The sequence below is a fragment of the Polypterus senegalus genome, chromosome 3 (genome assembly GCF_016835505.1).
Source record: "Polypterus senegalus isolate Bchr_013 chromosome 3, ASM1683550v1, whole genome shotgun sequence".
NCBI lineage: Eukaryota > Metazoa > Chordata > Cladistia > Polypteriformes > Polypteridae > Polypterus > Polypterus senegalus.
Genome location: NC_053156.1, coordinates 283109424 through 283131348, shown reverse-complemented (window position 1 = coordinate 283131348; position 21925 = coordinate 283109424). Strand labels below are relative to the sequence as shown.

The following is a 21925-nucleotide window of genomic DNA, read 5'->3' as shown; positions in this document are numbered from 1 at the left end:
ATATCCAGATTGTGTCGCGTCCATGAGAGACATAAAATTGTTTGGTTTTTGCCAGGTTTCTGTTAGGCATAGCATGTCAAAGTTGGAGTCTGTAATGAATTCTGATTGCAGCAACTTTGCCATTAAGAGAACATGAGTTAAATAATGCAATATTAGCTGACGAGTGTTCATTGTGGACAGATCCATGATCAGAGTTTATTTTATCAAATTGCAAATTTGCCACATTGACACCAGCCAGAAATAGGCCAGCATATTCTTGAACAAATGCTGTCTTTGAACTTTTCATTTGCAGCCTAAAAGTGGCCGTGATCTGACCCACAATGTAAATATTAGGGGCGCCGCACAATGCCAATGTCTTTTAGGACATTCCAGTCCAACCATTTGCTCTGGACAAACTGTTTAATATGAAAGAGTATTTTAGCATAGTAAAGAGCAATACTTATCTGATAATAGGAGAGAAGCAGCACAGCACAGCATAGAAGGTGAGATGGGCTGGGTGGGTTGGCACAGATGAGCAGCGGTAGCAAGCAGCAGAAGAATCATAGTAGGAGAAACCACGAGATGAACATGAAGATTTCAATATACAGCCACATACACATAATACCACATGATGTACTGTAAGTAATTACTGGACCAAACTGACATGTTGACATTCTTATTTTGAAATAGACCCCCATCCCAAGCTAATTTGTGCAGTACAACTGAGTGCCCAGGCCTTTTAGTAAAATGGAAATAAAAATGGAAAGAAAAATGGAAAATTTTCTACAGCGAGGCTAAGATCTTTTCTTCTTCTTCTTCTTCTTAGAGCTGCTCCTGTTAGGGGTTGTCATGGCAGATCATCTTGTTCCATATATTCCTGTCCTCTACATTTTGCAGAGGCTGAGATCTTTTATGGCCAAATAAAAATGAGTAACTTATTGCAAAAGAAGCTAGTTTTCTGACACAAAACTTAAGATCTACCCTTGGAAATACAGTTCAGGTAATGACTTTGTATTGTTATGTATGGAGCTGTGTTTTTTTGTCTTTTTATGTTGCACTGGTTTTGAATTATTATTTTTCATACGTTGGTGTATTTTTCAGTATGTTTATATTTATGTACAGTGTCTTTAAATTTGATTCTGTTCCATGCACTTTTCAGGACCACCTTGATGTTACTACTGCTACGTCCTCTGTCTGCCTTTACTCAGAGGCTTCAGTGAGAGACCCATCCAGTGTATCATTGTAAGTTGTTTGCTGGAGATTTGAAAGTCTTGGCTTTGCCGTGTCACTGTTCAGGATAAAGCAGGTTTTTTGGAAGATTAACGGACAGACGTTTTCTTTTGATATTCTTCTCTGTTTTTTGGATTGCGCTTGTGGTTTTCATTTTGGGGCATTTTTTGTTTTACCTTGGATTGACTTTGAGCATTTTAGTACATTTTTCAACTTTTGCAATGTTTTCCTTTACACATTTTCATTGTTGGACATGTCTTTACTAGTCACTTTTCATGGTTTCCCCCTCTAGGAAGGCATTTTTATACACTCTGGGACCTGTTTAGTCTTTTTAGCTGCTCATTTTGGGGCCTGCTAGGCCAAAAACCTGCAGATATTTGCCAGGTTCCAGCTGGTCAGAAGGAAAACCTCTTCTGCACTAGCCACAGAAGACTCCCGATCTGCTTTATGGTCATATTGGATGCCTCAAACCATGTGTTTCTGTCACATATGTGATTTAACCTTACATAGAACAGCTGCATGACTTTACAAGCATATACAAATGCACAAAGGACATGCCTTCCGTGATGCTTGCATCATAGCAACCACAATTCAAAATGACTGAGTGATGATATCATCAACACTTGATGCAAGGACTGGACAAAACAACAAGTAAAAAATTGACATTAAATGTTCAAATTGTTGATTGCATCATGATAATAAGAGTTCAAAATGTTTGGTGTTTGAAGTGAAAAGAGTAGTATAACTTTTCCAATTTAATAAAGCACTGACTGCTCTTATTCTGTCTGCACTCTGTTTTACAGCCATTTTGAGACTTTGCTAATAAGGCTCTTGCGTGTTTAGTTCAATGACATGCCCCCTCAGGGCTGTTGGCATCCGGCAGCAAACTAAACAAAGCTTACCAGATACCTGGTGACTAAGCCACACCCCTCAGGAGATTGATCAGCAGGTGCCAGGAAGAAGGAAACTTGGTAAACAGAGTCAAAGAAAATAAGATCTGAGAAGGGCGTAATGATGAATGTGTGTTTATTAAACAGTCCAGTATGCAAATGACCACGGGCATTTCTAAATAAAAATAAATAAAACAAAATACAACTGCACGCTATTCAGTTAGTTTGACCCAAAAGCAAGACTGGAACACCAGTAATTCATTATAATGCCATGGGTGGGTACCTGTAGCCCCCTTTCAGTTAAAGCTGGTTGAGTTTGTAATAATATCCGTTCAATGTCAGTAAATACTCATGGGAGAAGTAACCTGCTTTAGGACTGCCTCACCTCTTGGCAATGAATTTCATCTCCTTTAATCAAAACTTAAAAATGAAAAGCAGTTACGGCATTTCAGTATAGCTTCCCGGTATGGAAGTGAGCCTTACAGCCAAGCCCTGGAAATCACCTATCTTACCCCAAGTGCAGGGTGTAACTGCTACACAATGGCTTTGACACAGGAATTTGTTTTTCAGCTCATTTAGATCTATTTATTGTTACATTGCAAAACACCTGTAAGTCCAGCATTGTCACCACCTAACAAGAATGTGCCTGAGCAAAGTTTATTTTATATGGTCGCTTTGAGAACGAACACTTTTATATGATCCTTTCCAATTTTAATTTGGTTAGTGGGACCCCAAACTATAAAATGTAAGTACATATGCATGATAGAGGGTGTCAACAGTTACATTAAATCAAATATCAGAAATCTAGCACAACTCCAGAAAGGGTGATGCATTCCCTTGCATTAATTTATACTTAGGAAATTCTGAATCAGAAATTAATAATAGTTTACTTTAAATGCCATTTACAATTTCTTGTATATGGAATTTATTTTTGCACACCCCAATTTACTCAGAGTTTTATGGTCAAAGTGCAGTGTCAGCTATTTGCACAGCAACCCTGGAGCAATTGCAGGTTAAGGGCCTTACTAATGGGCCCAGTGAAGTAGAATTCCTTCTGTCACTGCCTGAATTTGAACTGGCAACATTCACGTTACTATTCGAGATCCTTTAGCCACAGAGCCACCACTCCATCCATATAACAGTGACATGCATATTATAGAAATATAGGAGGAAACTGGAAAAATCATATTTCTGATAAAAACTCACAAAGCAAAAGCTTACCCATGACACTTGGCATACTTTTTTTTTGCCTGTCAATGTGCATTTCCATTACTGATGGTACAGTTTAGAAATTAAAGTTTAAACTCTAAGCTTGCTGGTTTAGTCCCCACTTGACTCTAAATATGTCACTTAACCTTCCCATGTTCCAAAAGTACACAAGTTCTATAAATGGTTGTGCTATGTACATGCACTTGAAAAGTAATTTGTAATTATGTTTGCTATAGAAAGGCTGTATGGTAAAAAAAAACAAAAAAAAAAAAAACACTGTTTATTTAAACCACCATCATTGAACTGTGTACATAGCTGGAGGGCCGTAGTGGCTCCAGGTTTTTGTTCCAATCCAGTTTCTTCATGGGAAGTCAATTATGGCTGTTATAGCACTCATTGCTCAACCTTCATTTGTATGCTGAATTTTTCTTGTCTCACTTTTTAAAATTCCCCGCCCTTAATTGCTTATTTTATACTTATACTAGGGGGCTTTGCCCCCTGCTCGCTTCGTTTGCCAACCCCTGTGTTTGGTTAATCAGATATACAATTTTATTTTTTTTTCTTTGTTTCAATTTCATTATTTGCATTTTTACTTTAAAGCTTCATTAAAAACAATAGTTTTTGGAGACACATTGTGACAATGGAACGTATAGTGAATATTGCTTCTGTTTCCCTAATAAATAATCCGACTTTTTCTAATGTTTGTCCCTCTGATTTATTGATTGTCATAGCAAAAGCTATTCTCACAGTAAACTGTAAACATTTTAATAAGAATGGCATATCACAATCTCCTTTGGTGTGTAATGTTATTCTCGGAATATAAATTACCTTTCTTTTTGCCTGTTAAAATTTGCATCGCTTCTCCGTTATCATAAATATACACCTGACCAAATTGTGTTTTCTTTGAAATTCAACTTGTCGTTGCTGTTGAAGGACCACAGATTCTCAAAGAGTGTGGTCTATTATTGTGTAAATCCACGTTTTGTGCGAATGTGAAAAGTCTTTGTTGTCTACTCCTTGCCTTTTATTTCTGATCTCGATTTGTCCTGCTCTTCTTTCAATTACACCTGGTTCTGATGATTAATTACCTTTTGTTTTGTGGTAATGCAATCTTTTCTATCTTTTCTTTGATACTGTAGCGACGGACATGATAAAGTGCCACAAAAGTTTTACTTGAACAATCGCTGACTTCGTAACCCCAAACACAACTTTCTAGCACCCTCTCCAATCCCTCATCCCCTGCGTCTCGCCCCCCCTTACCGCATCAATTAATATCCCGCTATCAGTCTTCTGCGCTGTACTTCGCTCTCCCTCAATCGGACCAAACAGTTACTTAAAACCTAAAAGGCCGCAACCTGGCTGGGACGCTGCAATACTTTCGATTTTTACAGGTTTCATAACCTCTTATCTGCCTTTTTTTCTCTGCAACGCCTTTGGGTGTCTATTCTCCATATTGTCCTGATACGCTTTATATGTGTTGAGAGCACATGATCTGCGTGAACTACGTGCTTTTACACGACTGACTGTTTTTTGATGGATGTGCTCTTATATGATATCTGTTGTAAGTAGGGTGTGTCTTGCAAGAATCTCATGTTCCATGTCCCCACGAGACGGCCCTGGGACAGTCTCTTGGCACCAAATCTCATGTTTATGGTTCCTGCGAGACAAAAGAGACTTGCCATGGAGCGTCTTGCGGGGACCATAAATATGGTCTTTTAAATGTCTTTCGAGAACTTCTGAGATGATCACATATCATCGCCTTGCTTTTGCTTTCCAGGATTTCTTTTTATAATAAAGAGACATCTACATTCAATGTTTAGGCGCTTTTCCACTGCATAGTACGGCACGACACCGTTCAGTTCAGCTCACTTTTGGGGGGTTTTCCACTGGGAACAGTACCTGGTCCTTTTTTTAGTACCACCTCAGCCGAGGTTCCAAGCGCCGAACCGTTACCAAAGCGTGACGTGTAAACTCTGCTGGTCACTGATTGGCCGGAGAAAATTGTCATTACTGCGTCACTGAACTTGCGACACGAGACACAACAGACCCGCTAGATTTTTAGCACAGCCAGTGAAGGTTCGGACGCACCATTTTATTTTAACCAAAAATGTCTGTTTCGTGGTCTATTGAGGAAGTACAGACGTTCCTCTCGTTGGTAGCTGAGGAGCGGATCCAGCGAGAGCTGGATGGGGCGACGCGGAATGAAAACGTTTTTCAGGAGGTCGCTTGTGGCGCGTTTACGATGATGTCACGGCAGTAGAGGCGGTGCAACTATAACGACACGTGTATAATCCTGCCCACTCTAAAGCGGTACTAAACTGCAGTCGAAACGCAAACCGAGCCGAACTGAGCCGAACCAAGGTGAGCTGTACTGAACCGTGCTGTGCTGTACTATGCAGTGGAAAAGCGCCATTTTAAATGGCTCCTAGTTAGCAATAAGGTGCAAATGACAAAGGATCCAGTAGTTCTCCAGATAACTCAACAGCTCTCAAACATCAGTCCTGGGGACACCATGTGGCTGCAGGTTTTTGTTCTGACTAACTTCTATTTTCAGTTGGACTCCTAATTAAGCAAGTTATAATTTCCCAGTTTCTATGTTTTGGGGTCAATGCAGAAATCACAAAACTAAGTTTGGTAAATTTATGTATGGTTCATGGGGAACTCTTTGTTTTTTTTGGATTTTAAAGTTTTCATAATAATCATGATTGTTCTTTCTTCTTTTCCACTGGTTCTGGTTATTTAATTAATTATTTACTAATGGGTGTGTTAGTGGGCCTGACACACAAGAAGCAGCAGTCTTTCATCATTCAGTGCTTTATGTATTGTTAACTGTCATTATTAGGATACATTTAAGAGAGCAAACAACACAGAAAAAGGCAAACAAAGAAGAAAACAACAAACAAGTTTTAAAAAAGCTTTAACACAAGTATTTAAAGCTATAGCAAAAATACAAATGTTTTTAAATGTCTTTTAAATTTTAAAATCACGCTGTGTTTTTGTAACTATATAAAAAATAGGAGAAAAAAGAGAAGCTAATTAACTGAGATCAATTAGAGGTAAGAATGACTGAGTGTAAAATTGGTTGAAACAAAAACCTGCAACTACATGCTGTCACCAGGACTGAGGCCCCTTCCACACTACTATATTTTCATCTAAAAACGCAATTACAGTATTAGACTCCGCGTTCCACTTTTGTCAAAACACCACCAACATTTTCAACTCCCAAGAACGCAGCCTCAGCATTGTGGTGTAGACTGGTGAAAACACATTTTTCTGATAACAAAGATGAAACAACAGAAGAGTTGTTTTCCATGACAATTGTGATGTTGCTTACCTGAATGCATCCTATTTGCATTTTGTATGGTTTGAATTCTGCATATGTGCACAAAAGGCAAATAATTTACTGATTACTACAGTTTTGCTGTAAATCTCCTGGCTGGCAGCATTACTATGCCTTCAAGGATCACCAGTTTTGGGTAAGACATCAACACCACGCACATGCTCAGTATAGGTGGACAACTATGTCATATGCAGTTTTTTTAGTATGGACATAGATACTTCCATAAATAATGTGAAACTGTTAGTGTAGGCTGAGAGCGTTAAAAATCCTGTGGTGTGGACAGCAATCCTCAGCTAGACAGCCAGTGATCTTATGTTTTTCCTTTTACACCTGTATGTATTTATCATGAAATATCTGGTTGATTAAAATATTTGGAAGGAAGCTGAAGAGAAAGAAGTGAAGAATGGAGAATTATATATGGTTGATATTTTTACAAAGAAAAAATGTAGAATAAAAGAATGAGCTGACATAACAGAATGAACACACTAAGAAGCCATCAAATTAAATAAGATCTGTAAGATCTTTTATTGACAAGGGTTGGTTTATAATTAAGCAGTTAAATTGGAACAAAAACCTGCAGCCACTACAGCCCTCAAGGACTGACTTTGCAGACCTCTGATATACAGCATGTCAATAAACATATATTAGCTACATTTATTAGATGTATTAAACATATTATACTTATCACGATGATATAGTGCTAAACTTCCTATTTATTTTGCATTCTTGCTTTTGTGTTCTTTGGTTCCTGAGATTTCTAGAAAAGAGAGTGGTAAAGCTCTGAGTTAGACATTGATTGGTTCATTGTACTAAAACTTTATTATCTAAAGTAATATTAGATGCATTGGCAATTCTAAATTGTCCCTAGTGTGTGTGTGTGTGTGCCCTGCGGTGGGCTGGCGCCCTGCCCGGGGTTTGTTCCTGCCTTGTGCCCTGTGTTGGCTGGGATTGGCTCCGGCAGACCCCCGTGACCCTGTGCTAGGATATAGCGGGTTGGACAATGGACAATACGAAGTGTTACCAGATATGCTAGAGCATGACACATGCTGACCAGCTGAACTATAGGATTTTAGAATTTTTACTCTCATTAACCTTTTGCCCTGCAAACTTCTGCACACTCAAACAGCATCTGGAGAAGATAACAGCTGCAGCACCGAGGGCACCCCAGTCAACGGCTGAGATAATCTCTGCAAACTTTTATTGTGGGTCTCCTGATCATGTATTGTGCTGAATGGTACTTTAATACAAACTAAGTATGTTTTATTAGACCACTTATTTATATTTATTCTGCTTTCCCCTTGCCTGTTCTGAGGGTTTAGACTCTACGATTGGGGGATTTAAAGCAGTGGATTACAATTTTTGTACACTATTGTGTGTTCTTGTATTTAGGGTCACACCTGTGTTTCCAGTGGCATGCCTTTTGAATGTCATGACATCTGAACATCCTGTGGGGTTTAAAGTTGCTCAGAAAATTCAGTTCCGTGTCTGAAATGACGGATTCCAAAACCCTCTTTCGCTTATCGTCCTTGTGTTTTACAAATCCATTTTCTGATTTCTACTCAAGCTTGCATTTTTTGATTTTGTTGATTGTCTCACAATTTGGCATAGGTTATGGTGCATACGATCTTCAAATCTTTTTGGCTTTTGACAATGTCTTTTCTCCCAGTTACCTTTTCAAAATGCTGTAGATGCTCTCACTAATTTTTCTTGAGGACCAAAGTATAACATTATTATTTGTGTTTTTGTTGTTGTTGTGGCTGTTTAGACATCATGCTGTTTATGAGGCAGCACTGTATGCAGAATGTCCTTTCCAGTATTAAATCTGGTTCATTTGTGAAGCTATCACTCCCTTCTAAATACACAAGGAAAGGAACCAGGATCACAAGGAACAAACAACAGACGAGGTTGGAGTCTTCAATTAACCTAACATAAATGTCACTTGATTGATTAAAGTGCCCATGGCCTAGAAACGGGCTACATATGGTGCTGTGTTCTTAGTGCATGATGACGTAACTACCAAAAATACATGATGAAAAGACAAATATAATTGTAAAAAAAATGTATAAAACACAAAATTACAGAATGCAATAGTATATATCATTGCATGTTTAGTCACTTATGTGCACTCTATTTCATTCTGCGTCACCATGATTATTTTTAAAAGTACAATGATACAACTATTAAGCAAAAATAAATATTCATTCAAAACAGCAATTAAGTGTATGAGGTGGTGTCAGATCGTGATGTAAGGAAATCTACATGAAAATACAGTGGAACCTCGGGTCACGAATGTCTCTGACCACGTACAAATCGGGTTACAACCAAAAAGTTTGCCAAACTTTTGCATCTGCTCATGACCACACACTCGGGTGACGAACAAGCCAGTTTCCCTTCCGGTTCGTACGCGCCGATGATTTCCGCACGTGTTCAGTCTCTCCCTGTGTATTCCCTATGCAGCGAGTGAGCGAGAGAAAGAGCGTAAGAGAGAGAGAGAGAGAGAGAGTGCAAGAGAAAGAGAGCACAAGAAGGCAGGTAAAGAAGGCAGTAAGGCCAAGAAGGCAGTTAAAGAATGCACCAGGCTCGTTTTTAAAGAGATTGCCAGGATAGTTTACTCTGTTCATGGTTTTCTCAGTGTTATTTAATGTTTTTACATTTAGTTTACTATTACACTGTGCATTCTATGGTATAATTATCTATTTTTGTGCTTAAAAATCTTTAAAACAAATATTTTACTTACAGCTCATACGGTCCGGAACGGATTAATTGTATTTACATACAATCCTATGGGGGAAATTACCTGACGTTCCACTGTATTAGAAATGGGGCTGTACTGAGGAAAATAATGAAGTTCTGCTATTTACATGACATGATGACTGTAGATGGAGGTGTAAATAAGGTAGTAATAGCAAGGGTGAAATATCTAAGAAAGATGTTCTGTTACCTTTCCCATGATTGTGGGAGTGAAATGTGGCAATTAAAGACAGAACATGAAGCAAAATTACAATGGTTATAGGAGAAAATGGTGAGGTGGATGTGTGCTTGTTCACTAATATAAAGGAATGGATGTAAAAACCAGAATAGACTAGTGTGGTGGCAGTAACTCATATGGTCTGAAGGTGACTTGAGGTCATGGAGATAAAGGTGGTGTGTGATTAGATTAAGAAGTACAATGTGACAATGATAATGATGATTTATTGATCCAAGTTGACTTATAAAGCAAATTACAATACATACAAGAATGAACAGAAGGTGCAAGCATCAAAAGGCGCACAGAACAAGATACAAGGGAGTAGTACTAAGTAGTATTAAGCCTGCAGCTAGACTAAGACACAAACATCAGTATCCTAAACTCTTTGTCAGTACAACAGCAGTCAACCCTGTTGAAGGGAAACTAAGTAGTTCCAAAATAGTTAATGAAAAGATGTGTTTTCAAATAATACCTAAACATGAATAAATTGGGTGTAATTTTATTAGACACATGGAGATCATTCTATAGCTTTGGAGCAAAAATAGATAAGCATTGTTCAGTCTTTGCACATGTGCAAGAGAAGGGATGGTCATGAGATAAGAGGAGGCAGAATGGAAGCATCTCGGAGGGGCATGTATAGAGACCAAAGACTGCAGATTTTGAGGAGTAGAATCATGCACAGAACCGTAAATCAAGACCAAAGTAGAGGCGTAGTAGGAGTAAAATAAGAAACAGAGAATACTGGTCGAATAGCTGCATCCTGGATGAGCTAGAGAGGTCTGATAGCAGTTGAAGAAAACCCCACCAGGAGAAAGCTGCAATAGCCCAGCCGAAAGAGAATCAGTGCCTGAACAAAGAGTTACGTAGTAAGTTAGTGAGGAATGGTCGAATATTATGAATATTATGAAGAAAGAAACATGATTGGGTCATTGAAGAAATACGTTTAATGAAGGAAAGTATGGAGTCTTGAGTCACACCAAGATTCCTGACTATAACTGCTGGCAAAAGAGTGACATCTTCAAGAGCAATACTTAGAGACAAATCTAAGAAAGGAGAAAAGAGGACAAGTACAGGATATCTGACTTTGAAAGCTTCAAATGATAAGCATTTATCTTTAATGAGATGTCTAAGAGGCCTATGAGTTGTAACAGGGAAATAAGAGGTATGAGTTCTGTACATCATTAGCATGGAGGTGGTACTAGAAACCACAAGAAGAAATAGCATTGGCTAAGTAGTGAATGTAGAGACAAGAGAAATGGACCCAGCACTGATCATTAAAGCATACCTGTGATGATCAAGAGGGGATCAGGACAAAAAAGGAGCCTAAAAAGACATGAGCACCTTTCACAAGTTCAATGTTACCTTTGTGGCCCACCCAGAGCTTGTTCTAGTCCTGGTCCTAATGTCATGGGTTGACCCTGTATGAGCGAATGTGAGTCTTTGCAGGAATCCCAATGACAGACTGATTTGGAGTAGGCTCTGAACTGAATAAAGTGGATTTAGAAAATTTACTTTTATTTTAAAGTGGGAGCAGAGGGACAAATACAGCACCAAACAATGAAGATGTGACTGCCTTACGAGACCAATTAAGGGTCTGCTTGAAGCAAATTTAGTGGTTAACCTGTTTTTCACTCCACAGATAGTGGCAATTGAAACAGCTTATGGGTTTATCTCAAGGGACAACTTGGAGACACGTGTGGAAAATGAATGTGTCACCAAATCCTACAGTCATCTTACCACATTGCCATGTAGCAGTCTGTAAGCAACAGTATTTAAATTATTCACTGCGGTTGGTGCATTCAGTAAGTTTTGCAATCATATGAATAATTTACTTAAGAAATATTCTGCTATATAAAATATACTTCTTCTTCTTCTTCTTGTTCCTCTTCATCTCTTCCCATTTCTATGTGGGATTAATGTGCTTGATCAACCTTCTCCAAACATCTTGGTCCTGCACTCCCTCACCACTCAAGCCCGTTTCCTCCATACATCATTGCTGGTCTTACCATTGTCTTAAAAACCTCACCTTTAACCTTCACTTTATTTGTTTGATCAAACAATGCTCTTGGAACTGTATTACAATTGTTCCATCCACACTGCACTCTGTGGGTTACCTCTGCATCTAGTTTTCCATCGTGGGTTACCACTGATCCCAGATGTTTTTGTTTATCTACTTTTTTCAATAGCTCTCCCTGCAGGTTAACTTCTGAATCTTCGTCATCATTAACCCTCATATATTATGTGTTTTTCCTATTTATCTTCAGTCCGTAATTTTCCAAAGTCCTTCTCCATTCCCCTAACTTCTTCTACACTTTCTCTTTTCTGGTGCTACACAACACAATGTTATCAGCAAGAAGTCTACACCAGGGTCACTGGTACATCCCATGATTCATCACACCCATAACCAGGTTAAAAGAGGAAAGGACTTCAAGAAGATCCCTGGTACAGACCTAATGGGATTTTTTCTATTACCCCAACACTGCTTTTAATCCAAGTCCTCACTCACTCAGACATCAACAACAACAACATTTATTTCTATAGCAAGTGGTTTACAAGATGAAGAAAGAAAAAAGGAAACCAATTAACAAAGAATAAAGTAAGGTCCGATGGCCAGGGAGGAAAGAAAAAACAAAAAACAAAAAAACTCCAGAGGGCTGGAGAAAAAAACAATATCTGCAGGGGTTCCATGGCCATGAAACTGCCCAGTCCGCACTAGGCATTCTACCTAACATAAATGATCTAAATCAGTCCTCATGGTTTTTCAGGCTTCACGTGGAAGAATTAGACAATGATGGTCATGTGGACCTCTGGCCTTCAATCCATCAATTTGGGGATTGCACGGTGCTTTGATCAGGTGGTGGTGGTGCAGATTGTCAGACATATCCTGGACAATCCTAACATTCTTCTCTAGACCTCCTTTCTATCTTATGCACCTCCAGACCTCATGACATGATGCTTTATCATAAGCCTTCCCCAAATCAATAAACACCATATGCAAAACATTCTGTTTTTTGTAATGCTTCTCTATGAACTAAATACTGTACTGAATATATTTTACTTTTTCTTATAATTATATTACATTGCTTACTTTTTGAATATACATTCCTGCTTTTTGTTTTAATTACTAAGCTCTTTCAGTCTGAGGATAATATATATTGAACTGCACCAGGTGAGGCTCTGACAAAGTCCTTTGTTCCCCGTGATTTCAGTTTAAAGGGGTTAAACACTGAAACAATTTGTTGAACCAAAACAGAGTTATCTTAAAGTTATGAAAAAATGTTACTACGTCTTGGCATCGAGAACCCTCATAACAAGTGAACACTGGACAACCTAGAACATCACAACTACTGACCAGCTTCGCTCCGAGACGTTTGAATTGCAGGACTCCATACGTTTAGTTGATACAAAAAGTAACGTCCCTCAGGGATCATTTCAGCGGGACATCAAACTACCACTTTCAGAAGCACTGTCCAGATCTCTCACTAGGCCTTCTATAAGCAATAAAACAGAAGGATTCATGCTCATTTTTTTTCATTTTGTTTTATAACATTGACAGCAATGTTACACTAATAAGCCAAGAGCGTGGGTGTAACATGAACCACACTGCTGACGAGAAAGTCAAAGTCATGCATAAACTCAGCAGGTCAGCACAGGCCCATTACTGGTTTGCATGTTATTCCCCAGATGTCAGGAAGCAAGCACCCACAGAAACAGGAAGCTAAGAACAGAATGAGGTATTTTTGGCATTTGCCAGGAAAACGAGTAAAGGGGATTACCGTGAAACAAGTCAGCGGACCAGACAATGGGATGTTTAAATGTTCAGCTGATGACTGACTCCTAAATAGGATTTCTAATTAGCACAAAACACCCTTGTTAGAAAGGGGATGCACTTTGACAATTTTTAGTGATTCTTAACTCGGCACTTGCTAGTTTCTTCAGTAGACACTCTATCCTTTACATAAGCAACATTATTAGTGCAGTGTAGGTAATGTGTTATGCACACAAACCAGCAGCCACAAACACAAAATAATAATCATTCAAAAATATTATTGATAACTATACTATAATATAAAAAGACAGATTTAATAAGAAAGATTTTCCTTAGCTGGAGAGGGTAAGCTGATTTCTGTCAGTGTGAGGACTTTTATTTTACACTTCAAACATGATTGCAGTTACTTCTTCAGCATGCATATATCATTTAAGTAAGCTTTCTTGACATTGTATGTGTTGTCTGGATTTTTTCCTTTATTTTTTCCCATGGGGTCTACAATTATTCTCTACAAATATTTGCTATTTCAGGGTTCATAAAATCTCGTCTGATGTCTGGTGTGGACGTCCACATGCTCCATGGAGCACGCCATTGTCAGTGAGTTTGGTAGAGGCTGGCACAAGGTAAGCCATCAAGACTTCTGCAGATGTAGAAGGAAATACCAAGTTGTCAGACCATTGGTCTATTGCGCCATTGTGGCTTTGGTTTTGGTTTGATCTGTCATTTTAACGCTTCTCTGTTTTACTTGTGGTGTCGCTATTTTTTTTTTTTTTTGCTTTGTTCAATAGAGCAAGGTGGCATAAGGAGGTGCCTAATTCCAGCTCTCATTGGGCCTGGAGGAAACAAGCAACTTTACACTCATCTACAGGCCACCATCTTGGCTTCTGTTCTCTGTAGGTGTAAACAGGGAGGTTACTGTTTTTCTGGTGTATCATACCTCTTGAATGAGCGATTTCCTTTGCTAGCTTCAAAATTGTTCTGCTACCTCTCATATGGTATAGTCTTTACTAGACAGTGTCACAAGAAGAGTCCATGGCATTGGGAGTTTTAATTTAAAACAGTGCAACTTGGGCTTTATACGGCGGGCACGATTGAGGAGCTGGACTGCCACAGGTTGTTGGGTGTGGAGTTAGGCTAATTGTTTCATTGGTCAGCTGCTCCACACAGGCACTTCATGGATTGCAAATTAGGGCACTGCACCCAAAGGTGGATAGAAAAGGATCCTGAGCAAGTCAAACAGGGAAGGATTGTGGGAAAGAAAGCACAGAGATTAAAATGAAAGAGAAGGAAGAGGCAAGTAGCATGGTTGGAATGGTGTGGCAGTAAAAAGACAAGCGGTCAGGATTGGTGCCCTGTGAGGTGTATGTAGCTGAGCATTCCAGGAGCAGGAGCAACCGACCGCACTGAGTGAGATCCCACCTGTGCAATGACAGCAGAAGAAAGAGGAACTGGGCTCATTGGTTCCTACAGACGCTGAGTGATGGTGACGAAGGACACAAGTCAGGCTTGGGGCAACCCAGTGGTGCATGAATGAGGAAGCTAGGGGTGTAAGCCAATGTGAAGATTGACTGCACTTGTCTCTTTGGGCTGAGCAGAACCTGACAGATGAGCAGCAGAGACGTGGAGAAGAAGGAAGCACAGTTGCTTGTATTTTGCTCCTGCCAGTGATTTTAACTCAGTTATATTCATAGATTAATATGGACTTTATAACTTCCAGTTCAGCAGTTGTTTAATTACAAATTATTTATGGTTTTAATGATTCATTATGGAGGAAGACTTTTTGCACTTGGTGTGTTTGATTGTTGAAGAATAAAAGGATTTTTGCACATTTGCATCTCCCTCCTGCTTGTTTGTAGCCTCATCTGCCTGGCTCATCCCAGTCGATGGTTCTGGGTTCAAGGACGTTATGGCAGCTGGAGCCAACCTGGACTGTTCTAGACAGTCTGCATGCGAGAGCGCCTATAGGTGAGAATTTTGAAAGTCATCCTATTGGCCAAATCTTTTGTCTGTTTTAAAGAGAATTGAAGTGATTGGTGATTAAATGTAGTGCATGGCTAGCAAGAACCAATATGCTCCAAAATAAAGTATATTGGAATGAAAAAGTTAGTTACATCTAAATTACAAAACTGAAAAGTATTTTTTAAAATAGAATAAGTAGGAACATCTACATTGGTGCTGATATATAGTAATGCCCCAGGAACGTCTGGTCACTCTGGTATTAAAGTCACCCAAAATGAAAGTGGATGACAGGCTGTGTGGTTTGGTTAAAATAAGTTTAGATGATGTAAGAAAACCAAAATATTCAGAAAAAGAAAAAAGCAAGGATGTCAAGTAGAAAAAAATAGGCAATCCAAAGCTTCAGAAGGCAGTACAACAGGAATACTACTCATACTGTATATATACTCATTTATAATACAAAAATATGTATAAGACACAGAACTCACATGAATTGAATTCATTTTATATACATTAATACCTTTTATAGTTTTAAGAAAGTCTAATAAATAATAAACACAAACTGTGCATACATAGTTGTCCAATCGAAAGCAGTAAAAAAAGAAGAACAATAGGAGTTGTTTCAATTGAAATGAAATAAACCTTATTTATCAAACCAAAAATGTACAATTTCCTTTCTATTCTATGAGCTTAACCAACTGGAGGCATACAGTTTCAATTCCTCTTTAAATGTTATAGTGTCTGTTTCTTTTCCTCAAAACACAGTTTTGTGCGTGTGGTACTTTGCCAAAACCTATCACATGACCAAATGAGATTTTTTAATGTAATCATGAATTTATAATATTGGATTTTAAGATTCACACCTGCAACTGGTAACGGCAGGTATAAGGTAATAATGTTTTACTTGTGTTCCCATTATTTCCAGAATAGACTTCAGCTCCAATGACTCTGAGATGGACTAAGCAGGTCTGAAAACTGATGGATGGATTGGAGGATTTATTAAATTATTATGAAATCACCTATAGGGTGAATGAACAACGTGATTGCTAGATTAGGATTCTTCATTTCCATTCCTAAGCCTACCTAATACAAATGCAGGGTACAGGGTGTCTGGTGTTTATGCCAGCAAGACAGGAACTGATCCTAGACACAGTGCCAGTCCACTGCAGGGTATACTCAGGCATACTGGGCACATTATTCAATTAGAATAGAACACTTGTCTTTAGAGTACGAGGAAGAATTTGAGAATGAGAAGAAAAAGCCCATAAAGACACAGGGAACATGTGAAAAAAGCACAAGGACAGTGAACAGGATGAAATTTGAAACCAGGATTCTGAGATTATGAGGCATCGGCAGCAACAACTACACCGTCACATAAAAAAGACACTTACAACAGCAAAGGAAAAGTCCAGTCAGGAAATATAAAAAATATTTTCCAGTATATAAAATCATTTAAAAATGCGGCCATCCACTTTCAAAACTTACCAGGACTGGGTAATGGGATAATTAACGGCAGAGTGGTGGCTCTGAAGATAGGGATCTACAGTGGCAATCAGAAAGTTGCCGGTTCGAATCCCGTAAATGCCAAAAGGGACACTGCTCTGTTGGGCCCTTGGGCAAGGCCCTTAACCTGCAATTGCTGAGCACTTTGAGTAATGTCAATGTCAATTTATTTATATAGCACATTTAAAACAACATAGGTATGCTGTGGCCAAAGTGTTCTACAATAATAGAATAAAAGAAAACAGAGTAGTGAGAAAAGCACTATATAAATGCAAAGAATTATTATTATTAATTAATTTTATATAAGATTACCTTTCAGAAAAATATCTGTTTGCAAAATACAATTCAGCTTAAATAAAAAATGTTTCCTAATTAAAGTAACATAAAAAAAACTTCACTTTAATTTAATTTACCCTTCACTTTAAAATGTAACACTTCAATCATGTTTCCTCTTAATCTTTTTTTGCTTAAACTGTAAAGGCTCAGCTCTTTTAATCTTTTCTCATAATTTATCCCCTGAAGCCCTGAATCAGCCTAGTCGCTCTTCTCTGGACCTCTTCTAGCTCTGCTATGTCCTTTTTGAAGCCTGGAGACCAAAGCTGCACCCATTACTCCAGATGAGGCCTCGCCAGTGTGTTATAAAACTTGAGGTGAACCTCCAGTGACTTGTACTCCACACATCAAGGCGCTATATAACCTGACATTCTGTTAGCCTTCTTAATGGCTTCTGAACACTGTCTGGCATTTGATGTTGTGTAGTTGTGTAGTTGTAGTTGCAGTGTTGAGTTGAGTTGATCACGACTCCTAAATCCTTCTTATGAGGTGTTTTCGATTTTGTGTATTCAGTACTAATATTTTGACTTCTTTTGTGTAATACTTTACATTTACTTACATCTGCCACAAACCTATCTAAGCCTGTATACTGTCCAACTCCCTCAGTAATGATTCAATGGATTCCAGCTTATCAGTCACTACAACTAGCTTGGTATCATTTGCAGACATAACCAGTCTGTTATTTATATTCCTATCCAAATCCATTATATATATATTAAAAGCTACCTGTCCCCCGCGGCTCTGCCCGCGTAGTATTGAAACAGGACAGCAAGGAGGGCCCTGCCCCTCCCCGCTCCTGATGTTATGCTTCCACGTCCCCTTGGCCTGCAGCCTCTGCTAGTGAACTATGATTCTTAGCGCAATGAGAAAAGTCACAAAATCAACTGGAATGTTTAAGCAAATTATAGAAAAAAACCCAATCTAGATCCGTTAAGTAGTTTTCTCGTTCGCTAGCTTAGTGGAGGTAAGATATGACCTGAGGCTGGCGTATGATTGAGGAGGGCACCATCTCCCTCCCCTTGGCCCGATGTGTCTCTCTCAGATTTGCGCAAATAAATTGGTACTGCAAGCAAACTATGATACCTTGCGTGCTGAGAGAAGTTACAAAATCAATGTTCAAAAAAATATAGAAAAAAACCCAATCTAAATTTGTTAAGTGGTTCTTTTGCGAAAAGCAGAAAGACATACAGACAGACATTGGATTTTATATAGAGAGAGATAAGCAGTAGCCCTAGCGTTAACCCTTGAGGGACACCATTCTTAACTTCAACTGATTTTGTTAGAATTTCTCACATCATCAACCACTGCGACGTGTTTTCGTGTTCGTGTGTTTTATCCAATTCTGCATCCATTCACATGCTATACCCTGAACTCCAACTTCTTTTAGTTTCTTTTAATTTTATGCCCATTCTTCATGTAGGACATCAAGTGCTTTATGAAAGTCAAGATAAAACATATCATATGCACCATTCCTTTTCTTGAATTCCAGCATGTTAGTAAAAGAAAACTCTTGTTTGAACTCATGTTCTCTGTTCAGCAGAACTCCTGCTTTTGCCATGCGTTGTTCTTTACTGTTTATTTTGGGTTCTTTTAGTAAACATTTCTTAAGATGCTTTTGTCATTGGCCATTTAGAGGTAAGTTTGAGTTTCTATATGACAGTTTTTTTTAAATCAAAAGGTGACAAAGAGCATGACAACTTTTATACTTAATGTACAATCTAATGAAGTCGTTGCACAATGACTTTTGGGAAATTTGATGGTGACATCAGAAATTCAGGTTTGACACTACAAGACAGCCCAATGAAATTTCTGACATGAATGAAATTCTTCCAGTCGTACAACAGTCCAATTGTAAGATGCAATCAGGCATTACAAACCCTTTCATATTGCACATGAAACAATGGTCGATGAAATTCTGGGTGATTCAGAAAATCATTTAGTGACTACAAGTCAGAATTAAAATCGTCCCAAATTCGCACAGCATTAACCTACACTCTTTAGCACAACCCAATGTACCTACAAAAAATGTACACTGACAAGGAATTAAAACAAGAAATTTTAGTGCAAAATTAAATTTTAAAACTAAAAAGGCAATAATTTTCTGTCATTTTGTTTGCAAGTTTGAATTTGGATTAAGAAAATGTAGACACTGTTTAGTCTATCTGATTCCACTACCTAGGTAGTTCAGTCGAGTTTTCTTATCTTTTTTATCCACTCTTATTTTATTTTACTTGTCTTTTTCATTCACCATTGCTAGGTGACAGTGAATCGAGTGGTGGTCTTAAAATAAACTGGCAATACTACCCTGCATTGCATTATAATCTCCAGCCTTTCCATGCCTTGCTGAGAGGGGAGTTGGGGGCTCACCTTCCCTTACTGTTTTTGACCACTTCAGCTTGGTTGCCTTCCTGATGAATGGTTATTTCTTAATATATTCCATCTCCTCCTCCATCCTGCCTCCCTTAAGTGGGTCCAAATCTTACTTTTTTAGCATGGAAACCTATTACAGTCTAGAAACACTGGTTTTATTCTTTTTGGATATTGCTCTTATTTCTTGCATTAATCATATTTGTCAAAATTAGAGTGGAAGTGAAATGTATTGCTAGACATTCAACTGTCTTTCCAGCCTTTGTAGTGGAGGCTTATGGTGGATATGAAAAAATGTTAGGAGACTTGACCATTAGATCTGTTGCTTACCGTCCATGACGGGGCAATTTGGAGGCGTTGACAGGTTCATTAGTGACTTGCACACCATGGCCCTCCTCTGGAGTATGACATGCTGCAGGAGTTCATAGAGGACATCACCTGGACAATAAAAACAGAAGGGATCGGTTAAACTTGAAGCAGTTCTGTACCTTTAAGCAACTATTTCAGCATAAGTGACATCATTTTAATCTTCTAAAGTCTAAGAAATGCTAAACCTACTTGATTTAGTTCAGGGGTTTAAGCAGTTCTCATCTACACAGGGTTCAAAGTAGGAACCAAATGTGGAGGGGATATAATTCTCTTACAAGGTATACCTTTCTAAAACCTTTATGCATTCCTTTTTTCTCCTGAAAAAGGTTAAGGAAGAAACAAGAAATGCAGAAACAACATTAATTAGAATTTGCAAAATTTGATCTGAAAGTTGAAAGTCAACAGGACAAGCCTTCAATTTTTACTGTATCTTTCACATCCTAGTTTTATATGCAACTCTCAGTACAGATAACATCTCTCTTCCTAACTCTTTTTTATTATGAAATTAAAGTGTAAATGAAATTACTGTTAACTGACACAATGTGTTTGAGGAGTGTAATGGACTGGGCCTCTTCAGTTAGGCTCCGGCTCTCCACAACAATATATTGGACAATGTTTGTTCAAAAAATGGAAGGAGAAAAATAATATTTCTGATAATGTTTTTTGTTACCTTGCCCACTGCATTTGACACACTTTCTTTAGATCCATTCTGCCACATATTTTAAGTTGCATACTTACTTTATTCATTGTCACACATGTGCACTACGGAGGCAGGCTAAAGGCTTAAACGAGGACAGAAAACGACGGCATGGATTGACAATGCATACTAACATTTCTTCTTCCTTTTCTGCAGATCTCCTGAACAGAGGCCCACCTAAAACTTCAGCAGGTCCTGCATTCCCTTCCTGACCACGCCTTCCCTGAACCTCACTTCCGGCTTGATCCCTCACGAACCTGCCTCTTACTCCTATAAAAACCAAGCATATTCCCTTCGATGTCTGTCCCTGTTTGGACACTGACCCAGACACTACTCATTCATTTTTTGTGGAATTATTCACATTACATGGGGTGGATCCCCAACTGTTTATCTGCTTCCTTTTACATCATACTGTCACATAGAAGGGCAAAATTGTAGCAATTTTCTTACCATCTCTAATACCAAGGAGGCCAGAATATTGGAAAAAAAAAAAACAAGAATTTTTATATAAAGGCTACCGTGGCTGTTCGTTTGTCTGTCCAGGATTTTAAATCACCTGTAGCTCGCAAACCATTTGACCTGTTGACCTGAAATTTGGTACACATATACTACGTGATGTCAACTATCTGCATTTGGGATGATTATTGACCTCCAAGGTTATTCCTCTTTTTATTTTTATTTTATCTTATTGTAGAATCAACTCTCGGCAGCGGTCAGCAAGGTGGCATGCGTACGGATGTCGTTCTCATCCCTACCACCTTTGCCGTCACTTCCCCTACCTCTTTATAGCTTAAGTCATTCTTGAGGTAGATTGAAGACTTACAGTAAGTGCTAGCTTAAGTGAAAAATTAAAGAAAGCGTACTAAGTAATTGCAACACAAACACTGAAAAGATGCCGACGAAAGAAGAGAAAAAGCAGACCTCTAAGGTGGAGAAAAGAAGAACTGCCCAGGAAGCAGCAAGTGCATCAACCTCTGAGAAAATGAATGCTAAACGTACAGAGAAAGAGGATGAAAACTAGAAATGCTCAAGTCAAGTGTAACGTGCAGTGCGCCGTTACTGGTTTATAAAATAAATCAAAAGGGAAAAAATAAGGAAAAATACAAACTATGAAATAAACAGACTGCAAACATCAGAAAGGTTCAGTCCTCCAGTGAATACTCATAGAGAAGCTGAACTGCATGTCTACTGAAGATTGTTGCCTTACCAACTTGCGCACTATGAGTATTAGCATTTGGTTTGGGATATTGTTAGGAAGCATTGAATTGCCTGATAGCAGTGGGCAGAAAAGTGCACAAAGGTGCTTCTTAGTACA

The 21925-nt window shown here is 38.5% G+C and overlaps 1 protein-coding gene across 3 annotated transcripts in view; it reads right to left on the bottom strand.

Annotated features, from left to right (window-relative positions):
* etv7 (ETS variant transcription factor 7) overlaps positions 1-21925 on the bottom strand; it is a 130613-nt gene that overhangs the window by 36947 nt on the left and 71741 nt on the right. For all 3 annotated transcript variants that reach the window (XM_039749322.1, XM_039749324.1, XM_039749323.1), the window contains exon 4: positions 19875-19982. In XM_039749322.1, coding sequence (XP_039605256.1) covers positions 19875-19982 — 108 coding nt within the window. The remainder of the gene's footprint in view (positions 1-19874; positions 19983-21925) is intronic.